The sequence below is a fragment of the Artemia sp. Qi Xiang Cuo genome, chromosome 5 (assembly GCF_049724085.1).
Source record: "Artemia sp. Qi Xiang Cuo chromosome 5, ASM4972408v1, whole genome shotgun sequence".
NCBI lineage: Eukaryota > Metazoa > Arthropoda > Branchiopoda > Anostraca > Artemiidae > Artemia > Artemia sp. Qi Xiang Cuo.
Window position 1 is genome coordinate 80,018,302 of NC_142798.1, and position 14,600 is coordinate 80,032,901.

The 14,600-nt window shown below is 35.7% G+C and overlaps 1 protein-coding gene across 1 annotated transcript in view; it reads right to left on the bottom strand.

Moving 5' to 3' along the window:
- The window catches only part of LOC148952589 (uncharacterized), a 33,225-nt gene extending 19,211 nt beyond the window's left edge, over positions 1 to 14,014 (bottom strand). Inside the window, exon 1 of the mRNA XM_089089967.1 lies at positions 13,909 to 14,014. Coding sequence (XP_088946093.1) covers positions 13,909 to 13,932 — 24 coding nt within the window. The 5' untranslated portion in view covers positions 13,933 to 14,014. The remainder of the gene's footprint in view (positions 1 to 13,908) is intronic.
- Between the last annotated feature and the right edge of the window lie 586 nt (positions 14,015 to 14,600).

Genomic DNA, 14,600 nt, shown 5'->3' on the forward strand with positions numbered 1-14,600 from the left:
ATTTGATGGGAGAAAAAATATAATTAGTATGGTTTATAAGCCGCCCAGTGCTCACCTGGAGGATTTTGTGGGAGGTATGAGTCAGCTGATTTCAAAGGTGATTTTTTAAATTTTATGATATCGAATGATCTATACCCGCTTGTGAGTGTACCCACGAGGATTACTGGACAGAGTGCAACCCTAATTGATAATATTTTCGTTCGTTCTGCCAATTTGAAGCTTTGTTTTGGTGATATTGTGGCCTTTCCTGGTCCTGACCATCTTCAATTGGTGAGTGTTATGAAGTGTCAGTTGCACAGACCAAAGAAAAAGAAAATAAAGACAAGGTTAATAGAAAAAGGGAATCTTCAAAAGTTTGTGGAGGAGGTTAGTGTTATCGATTGGACCCCTGTGTTTATGTCGCAAAGCTATGGCTGAAAATTACGATAGAAAGTTTTCAAATAGTATAGGAAGTATGAAAGAAACATGGAAACTTATAAATGAAGTGACCGATGAGACTACTGAACTTGGAGGTAATGAAGTACAACTGGAAGGGTTCGCCTCTGATGATAAGTCTGGACTTGCAAATGAATTTGGCAATTTTTTTCCAATATTGGTATTAAAGTGCAAAATAGTGTAAAAAAAAGATGTCAACAGGTTCAAGAATACATTATATGTGATAATAGAGGCGAGAGTTTTGAATTAGCCTTTGATCCGTGTACAAGTGATGAACTACTTAAAATAATAGAATCTCTGAAATCAAATTCTGCGGGAGTGGACGGCTTATCTCTTCGAGCAATTAAGGTAATAATGCATTATATTCTACCGTGTCTGCTTTTAATTATAAACCTGTCACTTGAAAAACGCATTTTTCCTGACCAGCTAAAAGTTGCGAAAGTGATACCACTTCATAAAGGTGGCGATAAAAAGGAAATTGAGAGTTGGAGACCTATTTCAATCCTCCCGTTATTTTCGAAATTATTGGAAAAAGTTTTTCACAAACGTCTATATACTTTCATACAGGCTAATGGTTTGCTAAGTGAAACCCAATTCGGATTTCGCATAGGGCACTCGAAAACGATTGCTTTGCAACAACTTATGGCATCAATTAACGGGGGAATGGACAGAGGTGAAATACATTTGTCTGTATTTATAGATATTCGCAAAGCATTCGATACAGTTGATTTTCAAACTCTGCTAAGTCGGATGGCGTCGTTAGGTATCCGCGGAAAGTGCTTGTAGTCGTTTGAAAGTTATATCACAGGGAGATCCCTCAAAGTAGTATTGAATGATGTGGATTTAGCAGCATTTCCAGTGCCGTGTGGAGTACCACAAGGATCAGTGTTAGGTCCCCTACTTTACCTCATCTATGTTGATCTCATGCGTCTTTTTTTGAAAGATGTATGTCTTACCTCGTTTGCTGATGATACCGTTTTAACTGTGTTTGCCTCACCTGGTGAGAAAAGCGAATCTCGCATTGGAAAGGCTGAAGATTTTCACTTCATTAAGTCTATTGTGTGTAAATGTTAGCAAGACATTTTAATAACGTTTTGTATAGTTAGTACACCACTGGATGTGTCTGGCCAGGTAACTTTATGTGGTAATCTGGTTCAGTAATTTGATCATCTCCACTACCTTGGTTTTTATCTTCATTACCATCTCTCATGGAAGTGTCACAGTGACGCAATCTCATCAAAAATTGCCCGTGGGGTAATAATACTTCAACGTCTGCAGCACTTTCTCTCTCTAATAATACTTCTAACTACATATTATTCGTTCGTTTATCCATATATCTCCTACAGTTGCCTCCTATGGAGCAGTAACTTCTTATGCAACTATAGAAGAGTGCAAGTTCTACAAAATAAAACTGTTAGAACAATCGGTAGGTATGTCCAGGATGTACATGACACCTGTGCTTGTTTTAGATCCCTGAAGCTCCTTAATGTAGGTCAGATAAGAGATTACCAGGCGGCAGTATTTGTCTTTCAGTGTAAGAATGGTTTAACCCCTGATGTTTTTAAGAATTTTTACCAAATTAATAGTGACCTGCATAATTATGGAACTAGGCAAAGTGATAATATAGTTGTTGATTTGCGTCGTGGTACAAGGTCTTCATTTTCAATAAAACACCTGGGTCCATCAGTATGGAATGAGCTACAATTGATCATTAGAGTGGTGGAACATGTACTTCAATTTAAAAAGAATTTAAAAGATTATTTTTTGGAGGGGATTTGTTAAATTTTATTATGGCTGGTAGGCTGGGTAGGGGAGGAAGAAGAGCTGAAGAGGTGAGGGTGGGCTGGGAACGTAAGGGTGGGTAGGGGCTAAGGTAAGGTTCGCAGGGTGGGGGAGGGGTGAGGGAGTTGAGTATAGTGAGTGATGGGGGAGGAGAGTGAGTGAGTGATATATATATATATATATATATATATATATATATATATATATATATATATATATATATATATATATATATATATATATATATATATATATATATATATATATATATATATATATATATATATATTATATATATATATATATATATATATATATATATATATATATATATATATATATTATATATATATATATATGTATATATATAGGATATAGTTTATCTATTTTTGATTTATTTATAATAGTTTTAATTAAATAGTTGAGGTTTATGTAAATAGTTGAGTTAATAGATAAGTAGTTACGTTTAGTTTCGCGTGATCGCAAACCTTCATAGGGTTTCTCCAGCGTGAAAGTGTTGTTTAATTTATTTATTTGTTTATGAATGTGGATTAACAAACTTATGAACTTATGAACCTATGAGCTTGAAACCTCTACAGTAGGGCTCTTTAATATGCTGAATCTGATGGTGCGATTTTCATTAAAATTCTTTGACTTCGAGGGGTCTTTCTCCCATTTTTAGAAAATCATAAAATTTTCCCAGGCTCGTAGCAGTTGATGAGCAAACCTAAACTTAATGAAACTTAAATATTTGGAATTAGCATTATGCGCCAATTCTTTTTATATATCAATTGGTATCAAAATTGAGTGTTTTAGAATTTTGGTTACTATTGAGCCGGGTCGCTCCGCACTTACAGTTTATTACCACGAACTGTTTGATTACCCATCAAAATCCAAACAGAGATCATTGAAATATTGATCGTTTTTTCTTCTTTTCCAAAAGTACTGCATTCATAAAAATTTGTAGTTTTATGAAATGTAATTAAACAAATCGAAAAGGGTTCTAAACACCTTGCTCATTAAACAAATGTATTTTTAAGTGCTTAGAAAAATCTTATCTTTCCAATTGCAAAATTATCTTTAAAAATTGGGAAAAAAGCCACACTTCACAGTAAAGAGTAAGGAGCTAAGGTGGAGACTGCCCCCTTCATATAAAGAATAATCATTTCAAATAGGTTTAAAATCTGTTTTTTTGCTTTCAGTGGAAAAGCTAATTTTTTTAATTTCTGATTGTTTTCCAAATCATACCCAGGCCTAACCAAAATATAATTTGAGGTACCTGTCCCTTAGATCCCTGGTTCATTGCTTTTAATATGTGTAAATCAATAATTGTACGTGAATAAGTACCGTCCTTCGTTTGAATTTCAATTTTGAATAAAATTTGAATATACTAAAAAAATTGGCAATGAATACTAATCATAGGCAGCGCGCTAGCGCTGCCTAAGTAAAGAACGATGTGGGCACAATGTGTTTTTTGTTTCTTCTTCTTCTTCAGTCGGACACTTCGTATCGAAGGAGTTGTCGTAAAAACTTAGAAAAGGGCTCAATCAATTGGAAATCAAAGTGGCTAGTGCCCTTTTTAATAGTTGAAAGTGATTGAAGGGTAATTAGCCCCCTCCACGCCAATCATTCCCCTAAACACATCCAAACAAAATTTTGAGATAGCCATTTTGTTCAGCGTAGTTGATTTCCAGAATTAAAAATGTGTTTTTGAGGAGGACACTCTCCCACAACCCTCAGGGCAAGGGTTTTAAGTTATGCCCTGAGGGTATATAAGAACGATGTTGGCACAATGAACTATGTATTATTTTTTTCCTTTAGAGCAGGGCACTTCATATGGAAGGGGTCGTCGTAGAAACTTCAAACTGGGCTATTTCGATTGGAAATTGAGAGCTCTAGTGCCCTTTTTAATAATTGAAAGTGTTTGGAGGGCAACTAGCCCCCTCCCACGCCCATCAGTCCCCCAAACACATCCAATCAAAATTTTGAGATAGCTATTTTGTTCAGCGTAGTTGATTTCCAGATAGAAAATATGTTTTTGAGGAGGACACTCCCCCACAACCCTCAGGGCAAGGGCTTTAAGTTATGCCCTGGGGGCATTTAAGGTTTTTATAGAAGTCGTTGTCGTAGAAACTTCAAAAAACGCTCATTCAATTGGAAATTCAAAGGGCTAGTGCCCTTTTTAATAGTCGAAAGTGATTGGAGGGCAACTAGCCCCCTCCCACGCCCATCAGTCCCCCTAACACATCCAATCAAAATTTTGAGATAGCCATTTTGTTCAGCATAGTTGATTTCCAGATAGAAAATATGTTTTGAGGAGGACACTCCCCCAAAACCCTCAGGGCAAGGGTTTTAAGTTATGCCCTGGGGGCATATAAGGTTTTTACAGAAGACGTTGTCGTAGAAACTTAAAACAGGCTCATTCGATTGGAAATTCGAAGGTTTAGTACCCTTTGCAATAGTCGAAAGTGATTGGAGGGCAACAAGCCCCCCCCCCCCACGTCCATCATTCCCCCAAACACATCCAATCAAACAAAATATAATTTTGAGGAGGACACTCCCGCACAACCCTTAGGGCAAGGATTATAAGTTATGCCCTGGGGGCGTATAAGAACGATGTTGGCACAATGTATTATTTATTAATTATTTCCTTTAGAGCAGGGTACTTTGTATCGAAGAAGTTGTCGTAGAAACTTCAAAAAGCGCTCATTCAATTGGAAATTGGATTGGCTTGTGCCCTTTTTAATAGTCGAAAGTGATTGGAAGGCGACTAATACTCCTCTCACGCCCACTATTTCCCAAAACACATCCAATCAAAATTTTGAGATTGCTATGTTGTTTAATGTAGTTGAAAGCTCTGGAAATTCGGTTTGCGAGGATGACAACCACCCTAACAGACCTTAGGGTAAGGGTTGTAATTTATGCCCTGGGGGCATATAAGGTGTTTTTCCAGAAAGCGTTGTCGTTTCCAAAAGGGCTCATTCGATTGGAAATCGAAAGGCTTAGTGCCCTTTTTAATAGTCAAAATGATTGGAAGGCTTGACGTTTTTATAGTAAAGATCGAAGTGGGTACAATGTATTATTTTTTGTTGTTGTTGTTGTTTAGACCAGGACACTTCGTATCGAAGGAGTTGTCGTGGGAACTTCAAAAAGGGCTCATTCGATTGAAAATAAAAAGGGCTGGTGCCCTTTTTGATGGTCGAAATTGATTTGAGGGCAACCAATCCCCCTCCCACTCCCACCCTCCCACGCCAACCCTCCCATTTATGCTCTTAAAATCAATTAAAATTAAAATTCTTAATTGCCAATTAAAATGTACTTTTTAGCAATCTATACTATCCATGGGTGTAGGGGGGGACGGGGGGGGGCAGCTGCCCCCCCCTAAACCTTCAAATTTACATTAGATATGGCTGAAAAAGCAGAGGGTTTGAAAAGCAGTTGATAAAAGGCCTTCCATCACACTATCGACTGCCCCCCTAGACAATATGCTGCCTACGCCCATGATACTATCCCCACCTAAACAATGACCCCCCCCCCCCAAATAAATTACAAATAAAGCGAACTAACTTGGTTGAATCCAGTACTGCCACCGTGTGGCATTACTTCTTTTACAACTGGAAAGCGTAAAATATAGTTATTCATACTTTAAATCATTTAGCTTCTCAGAATTTTAAATTGATTGCAAATTCATCCCCTTCGGGGTAAAGTCGTAGTTTTGTGCCTTAAAATAGCAAGAAAACAAACTTTCCCCTGGGCCAGTCTGTATGGTCACTTAAAAAAGAGCTTTAAATTTATCTTTGAAGGAGTTCCCTCCAAATTATCTTGGACCTTCGGTTTGATACAATTACCCATGGGAAAAAAAAACAAATAAACATGCATCAACGATGTTTCTTCTGAAAAAAAAGCGAAATTCCACATTTTGAAGATTGGAGCTTGAAACCTCTACGATAGTGTTCTCTAATATGATGCATCTAATAAAGAGATTTTCAATAAGATCGTTTGTTTTTGGGGTGGGGATTCTCGTTTTTTCCAAAATAAGGTAAATTTTCTCAGATTTTGGATTTGGGTGGGTAACAATAAACTGAAAGAATTTTATATATTTAGAATCAGCATAAAAAGCCAATACTGAAGGTGTAGCAATTTTCATGAGAATTCCATTTTAGTTTTGGTGAATATTGGTCCAAGTCACTTTTTATTTCCAGTTTTTTTATCACAAACTATTTGATAAGATTCTCTTGTGACGAAATTGTTTTTGAACCTGTTCATTTTATTTAGTTGAGTAGAGCAATAAAAAGAAAGACGGTCAATGACAGCTGGATAGTAAGTTTAAATTTTGTTTTTATTTCGCTATTCTATTTTTTGGTAGTGTCTAAATATATAAAGGATTTAAGTTCGAGGGTGAGAATTGTCCTGTTATGAAAGAGGTACATTTTACTTGGCAGCTATAAAATCAAAACGTGGTATCTATGCAGGCAGGATGGTTTTTGAGTATCTCCACTCCTTTTGTAAACTATTCTAAGGCGTAGGAAATTATAAAGACAAGTCTACATCTGTTATAATCTACGAAAGCAATTTTTTTGTAATTTTGGTTTGAGTTTGATTTTCTTTTAATTTCAAATGCATAAGAATTAAATATATTATTGATTAAACAAATTGATCTCTTTGGCAGGAATCCTTGCGGTTTGAAATTAACTGTGTTTTGCTTCATTTTGCAGGCAATTTAATTGCTGTTTTTATATGAGATTTTTCCTAAAAGTATTTGAAAATAAACTTATTGCTATGAAAAAAGCATTCCTGAAATATATTCTCTGTCACCCAACCACCACTGATCTTTTGTCGTTTGGCCCCCCTCCCCCCGGAAAAATTGTCTGCCGGCACCCTAGTAGTCTGAGATGCATTAAATTGTACATCCAAACATCATCGTACTTTTTTTTTTTTATCTCCAGGAGATCCAATTGTGGAGGCAGAGTAACTTGTATAGGGTCATCCTGTTTACGGACAGCTCTAATTAAGTTTTATCTTTATTAATTTCAAATTATGAAATAGTACAACTGTAGAGGTTTTCAAGCCTTTATCAGTAAAGGTACGGGTTTTCTATGATCTTTCTCTGACAAAGACGAACATGGATGCTTGTTTATTTGCTGGTTCTTCTATCAGGAGTGATCATAGAAAACGAATCATCCTAGAATACCGAGAGAGAGCTCAGTCAAAAGACATATAAAAGTTTCAGTTCCGTTTTTGAGTAGCAACAGGGATTGCCTAACAACAAATTGACATTTTCTGATATTTTGTGATGGTAAATAACAATGCTGACCCAAGGAGCGCCAAATTCTATCGAGTGAAAATTCTGAGATAGTAAAATTATTGAAAAGGTACAAATTGAGCATCCAGTTTCAGTAGTCATAATGACCCATTCCCATTCAGTCATAATTCAGACCCATTCAGTCATAATGACCCGTACAATGACCCATTCCTTTCTAAAGATACACATTGTCAATACAAAATAAACGGGTAACACTAACATTTTACTAAGTTAATTAATTAAAGGCTTAATACGACTATTTTTAGTAGTGTATAATTGAATGTAGCTGTAACAGCTATTATGTAATAAGACAAGTGGATTTTTGGATGGTTAGGGAAGGGGACCTTCGGCAAGGACATAGCTCCAGAATTTTGTATCGGGGGGGGGGGGCAAGAGGGGTTACACTTCTGGATAGTCAATGGGCATGTACTATCCTCCAGGTGAAATCAGTGGCGGTTCTGGTCACTTTAATTTGCTTATACTTACAGTAAGTACAGAGTATTATTATATAACTATTACAGTAAGTGAGTTAGATATTTTAATAAAGATAAAACTTCAAAAACTACAAAATGATTATAAATCTTAAACTATTAATTTCAGATTTGTACCCTGAAAATTCTAAGCCCGGAGCGAATGCCCCCTCAGCCCTCCTCATCAAAACGACCTTTAAGGAAAAGAGTGTTGGAACACTTGTGAAAAACACAAGCCTAAATCTTATTTAAAAATGTCTGAAAATTCTGATGATTCTGTTCCGAATTTTCTCCCGTTAGTCTAAGGGAAATCAAGACAAATCATTGTTGAAAAGGCCCATCAAAACATGAGCCGAAGCTGAGGCTGGAGCATTAATTGGATCACGTTTGTTAATTAATTTCGTCAAAGTTGAGCTGGAATCAAATCTTTATTTTAAATTAATAATTAATAGGTTTTGCATATTGAGAATCAGCATGATTAACAAATTGTGTTGTTGCATATATTGTAATCGATGCGTTTTTAGAGTTTCAGTTTCTGTTGGTAAGAGTTGCTATTTCTTACGGTTTGATACTACGAGCGGTTTGATCCGAGGTTAAGTGTCAAGGAGGGCTACTACTCCCCCCTTCAACTCCTGCTTTTGACATTCAAGATTCATTTACGTAAAAAAATGCTTTGAGATTGATTTTCGCCACTAAGACAGTGTACTTCTCGAGAATTTATTACCAGAGTGGTCTTTGAATATCAAAATTACTTATAGGGCTATTATTTCCAAGGCTTAAATACAAATTCTTGGAACAAACCAAGTTTATGTGGACCTTTCCCAAGAATGCCAATAGGGGATTGTGCTCCTGGGAAACAAAAAGACATTGAATATTGTATATAAACATGAAATGAAAAATATTATCATTTAAACTTGGCGAAACAAAGTTCCTGGTAGCATTTGCCAACACGCCCCGCCAGAGAAATTCCTTGGCGACACTCATGTTGCCCTGTTTTTCACGCCTGTGCTAACAGGCATATGAATGTCATCTCTTTTGCTATGTTTAAAAAGGTTATCGCATTGAGAGGGGCGCCATCACCCTCCAGCACTAATATTAAAGGTGTGAATCAGAAATAAAGCCAAGAATCAAGAGTGCATCTGGCACTCCCCCCCCCCCTTTCCCCCATGTGCAATGACCCATCGTCCCTCCTTTGTATTAGCTTATGCACAATTATTCATCACTGTACATAATTTTATGAAACATCAAGTAAAAAAACTTGTTAAATGAAGCTTTAATAAAATGTCTATATTGGCCATTTACCTTGTATGGCCTATGTGAGTTCTTAGGAACTATGGCCCCGCCGTAAGAAATCAATTTCTCTGAACCTGGGAATCTCAATATATAATTTTTCCGTACATTTGAATCGGTTGACTAATCTCAAGATTTTTAATCTATGTCAAACTGGCTCTCTTAGGGGCAAAATTATAATGTGGTGTCACAAAACGGCAGAAAACGTCACTTTCTCGCGGATCAATTTTTGGTAACTTGAAAATGGCACTATATCTTTTATTTCTACTCAAATAATCTTTCTTTCGATCTCTTAGTATCGTTGGTTCGATACGATCACCCATTAGGAAAAAAGAACAAAAAAAAATAATAAAATAAACACGCATCCGTTATCTTCCTTATGGGGAAAAATAAATGCAAAATTTCACATTTTTGCACATAAAAGCTTGAAACCTCTACCATAGAGCTCTCTAATATGATGACTTTGGTGGTGTTGGATTTGAGGTTGATGAAAATTGTTTTCTTTAAGACCGTTTGCCTTTTAGAGGTTCCCCCTCCCCTTTTTTTTCAAAATCCAGTTAAATTTTCTTAGGCTCGTAGTTTTTGATAAATTTAATGAATTTCATATATTTGGAATCACCGTTAAAAGCTAATTCTCTCTTTTCTCTCTTAAAAACGCAGTTTATTAAAACTGCGTTTTTTAGTTTGGGGTTACTATTAGCCTGAGTCGCTCGTTGCTTACAGCAATTTGTTCTTGATCGTTTTGACATGGCTTATTTTGATAACAAAAAAATTAGTAATGGTTCGTAAGGTTACTATTTTCCATACTAAGTTTTAACAAGTGGTGTCGTCAAGGGGCAGGGGGAGGGGCAGTTCCACCCCCCAAAAATTAAAAAAAAATATTATTTATTAAGTAGCTTTAAAACTGTTGCTCGTTTTAAGTGTCAAATTCGCTCTTCAATTTGAGCGGATAATTTTTTTTTAATTAATCCATGATCCTTTTTAACATATGAACAACGAGAAAAATAGGGGTCCATTGCACTTCATATGTTCCACATTAATATTTTTCCTAATATACTGCCTTTGAAACCTTATCAACAAGTAAAAATGTGAGCCTAGCTAATTACGAAATTAAAAATGTTCTATGTTTCCGGTTTCCCCACACTTACTCGGGTCAATTTTTTCCCTTATATTTAAAGTGTTTTTACTTCCTAAAATCTATTAGTTCGACATTAGATTCTCTTGTTTAAAAACTTTCAAAAGTGGAAATGAATACACCCTCTAAATCTGGAAATAGGACAGAAATGGAATCATTGAAGAATAAAAAGGTATACATACATGTGAATGTAATTTCCTGAATGAAAACAAAAGCAAACAGTTCGGGGTAACGAACTGTAAGTAAGGAGCAACCCAGCTCAATAGTAACCAAAACTCTAAAAAACGGAAGTTTCATACCAATAGATATATCAAAAGAATTGGATTTTTATGATAATTTTGAATATATAAGTTTTATTAAGTTTAGTCTCACCCGTCAAAGGTTACGAGCCTAAGGATATTTGCCTTATTTTCAAAAAAAAGAGAAAACACCCCTAAAAGTCGTAGTATCTTAAAGAAAATCCTACCATCAGATTCAGCGTTTCAGAGAACCCCACTGTAGAGGTTTTGAGCTCCTGTCTACAAAAATGTGGAATTTTGTACTTTTTGCTAGAAGAAAGATCACGGACGGATCCGTGTTTATTTTTATTATTATTTTTCCAGGGGTAATCGTATCCACCCAATGGGCCTAGAAAATCGGTAGAGGGCTCATTCTAACGTAAATTAGAAGTTCTAGTGCCTTTTTTGAGCGAACAAAAAAATTGGAGTGCAACTATTCCCCCTCCCACGCCACTTTTTTCCCAAAATCGTCCGATCAAAATTTTGAGATTGCTATTTTGTTCAACATAGTTGAAAGACCTAATAACCTTGTCATGGGAGATAATGTGACCCCCCTCAGCCCCTGGGGACAGGTCGTTAAGTTATAAAAGTTGTCCATTGTTGACGTATAGTATTTTTATTGGGAGGTATGCTTACATTTTCCGGGCGAGGAGGGGAGGACAAATTTTACTGGGTGACTTGCACGGGGAGAATTTTCCATGGAGAGAGAATTTTCCAAGGGTCGAACTTTTCAGGGGAAATTTTATACTGGGGGAATTTGCCAGAATTCCTGCACGAACTATTTTATATGTCTTCCTTTCTACTAAAATACGAAGTATTTTATATGTCTTCCTTTATATGTTTACTGACTCTATTTTACACGCGGAAATGTTAAGGGTAAATTTCCGAGATAAATCTTCGCCATAATTGAATTTTTCAGAAGATATTTCTGTAGGGATGGGGATTTTTCCGTGGAGATGGAGCCAGATATCTTGGATTTTTTTTAAAACGATCAGGAATTAAATAAAAAAAAACAAGTTTTTTCAACTGAAAGCAAGGAGCAATATCAAAACTTAAAACAAACAGAAAATTATTAGGCATTCGATGGGGCTACTCCCTTCTCAACACCTATCCCTTTACTCTAAAGATTAAATTTTGTTCCAATTCTTTTAAAACGACTCCTGAAACACAAGGGTCGTTTAATTAGAACAATAAGTAACTTTTTTAAAATACCAAAGAAATTTAGCGTGAAGAGCGAGGTGTTGAGGAGAGAAACCCCCTCAAATACGTAATAATTTCTATTGGTTTTATGTTTTAATATTGCTCCTTACTTTCAGTTGAAAAAACTTGTTTTTTTTTATTTCATCATTGAAATAGAAAAGAAGACTTAGTGATTCTTATAATGATATTTGTACTATAACTAGATATGCCAAGTCGGTTTTAATATGGTCATGGAATTTGGTAGAGGGGGATTCGCTCCATGAATCATTTAATTGTTTTATTTTTGTTTCCAGTATTTAATTGAAACTCCGATTCTCTTATTTGTAATTGCATTGCCCAACAAGCGCTGATAACTTCGTATTCCATACGTTTTGCATTCAAAAAATAAATTGACATAAATGTGCAAAGAATTATGACTGAAAGTAGTCGCAGTTGACACAATCCCAGCGCTACTTGTTGGACATTTATCTCAGCATCAGCATGCTGTACGAAATGTCTGCTGAGATTAGAATAAAGTGATTTTAAACAAACTTGATATATATTTTCCGCACAATTTAGAAATTTTGTGTGCACATATAAGTACCAACCCATTCTCTTTATCTATTGTTATAAGTTTTATCATTCAGCACTAGGAAACCGAGCTTTGCTTGTTAAGGGAATTATAGAAATAAAAACGACATTTAATGTAACCCCCTCCGCGAATGTATACCCCTAATACCCTGATTTACACAAGAAAAACTATTGCGTACTATTTATAGAATTTATATTTTAAGCAAAGACATAAAGGGAAAGGTAATTTTCAGACTGTGAGTCAATTTCCCCTTCCAATTGGCATCCCTGTCAATGTTTAATTAATTTCCGGTTTCTGCCGCAATGATGCCAAGATTTGTTCAGATTTTCTGGATATCCTTAGTCAAACAATGATCAACGGATAAGTTAATAACTCTAACTTTAATTTTTTCGAATATTTTTAAATTTTAAGTGTGGGGAAATTGTAACTATATAATGTTACACAATCTGTGTGTAATACTTTGATTTATCATGTATCTTTACTTAGACAACGCTATTGTGCTGCCTATGATTTTTGTTTCGGCTTTATGTGGCCTGCTGATTTGAATATTATTTATTAACATAAATGGGAGGACCCACAAACATATCTATTTATTAAAAAGTCCTAAATAATTTCAATAAATCACGTATATTAAAAGTTTACTACTACTACTACTAATAACTCACCGCGGCGCCAAGCCGCCTGTCGCCAACACAGCTAAGCACGCTCCTCCTCAATCCCAATCTATTCAAAGCCTCCCTCTTCACACCCTCTCAGGAAGTTCCTATTTCCTTTAAAAAAAAAATATGACATCCTCTAACCCCAACCACGGACGACCTGCTTTCCGTTTAACCCTAAACGGTTGGCCAAAAAGGACAAACAAGTTGGCCAAAAAGAAAAATATTAAAAGTTTAGTACAACAAATTAAATCTTACAGAATCAAAACCGATTCAAAATTACGAGCAAATGGACTATTAGAATTGTTTGTTTCAATTATGAGATTGAGCATCCTCTGCTGGGTCTGGGGGCTGGGAGAGGTGAAGGGGGATATGCTCTGCAGCATTAGTGGTGAATATGGCTGAAAAAAAGCCAAGTGTATATGACATTTACCTTTGCCCACCAAAATGCTTGTTTACCCTATACTACTGTAGTCTGCAGCGGCTCATTGCTGAAAATTTCGGTAAAAAACAAAGCACCAGAACTTACAGTTATGACTGTTTAATGTGTTTTTATCGCTTATAATATATTACGTAATTCTTTTCAACTCACCAAGTACCGTGTTAGTTAAATAGTTACTTTTTTCACTACTGCTTGAATAGCACCTACTTCAATAGCACCCCTCCCCCGTCAACAAAAATATTCTAGCTACGCCCCTGGTGTTAACCCCTAATTGTGTTAAGCCTGTATTGTTCACAGCTAATTATAATTGGATGCTTTCAAAACAACGCTATAAAAATGTTACGAACCTCAATCAGCCACACCCTTGTCATGTTCTTGACCCTTAGCAGAGTATCCTAACTTAAAAGAATCTTTGTTTCTGATCTACTATTACAATACTAAATAACCTTTGAAACGGGGTACGGCCCTATATACTGCCGGGTCGCACTCAGGCTTTATCAGCACAAGGCTAAGTCGTAATTACTTAGAAAATTATTGGCATTTGCTTTATCGACCTATTACAGCGTAATATTCTATCTTTACCTTCCGGTCTAAAATTCAAGTTTTTAGTGAACAAAAATATTTTGTATACATATTTTTTTTGAACGAATCAAAAGGTTTAAACAATTTGATATGGCTAGATCAGATTACCTGTAATGATAACGATTACAACAATACTGTAATAGCACCGTGAAAAGCCATCTGAAAGTTCATTGCACCATACTAGAGTAAATTCAAAATCTAATTTTTTTTAGGTGTCCAACGAAGAAAAACGTACTAATATTTTCTTTATATATTTAGCCTTTTAAAACAATTTCTACAGAATGTTCTACAGATAGGGAAGGCGAAACTATTAAGCCCTCTCAATAATTCCTGATATTTGAATAGATCTCACTGGCTTCTATTAGCAGGTATGGGTATATTTCCTTCGAGATGCTGAGACATGATATAATCCCATTGAGTGGAATTTTGTCATATTAGGATAAGACATATTAAAGGT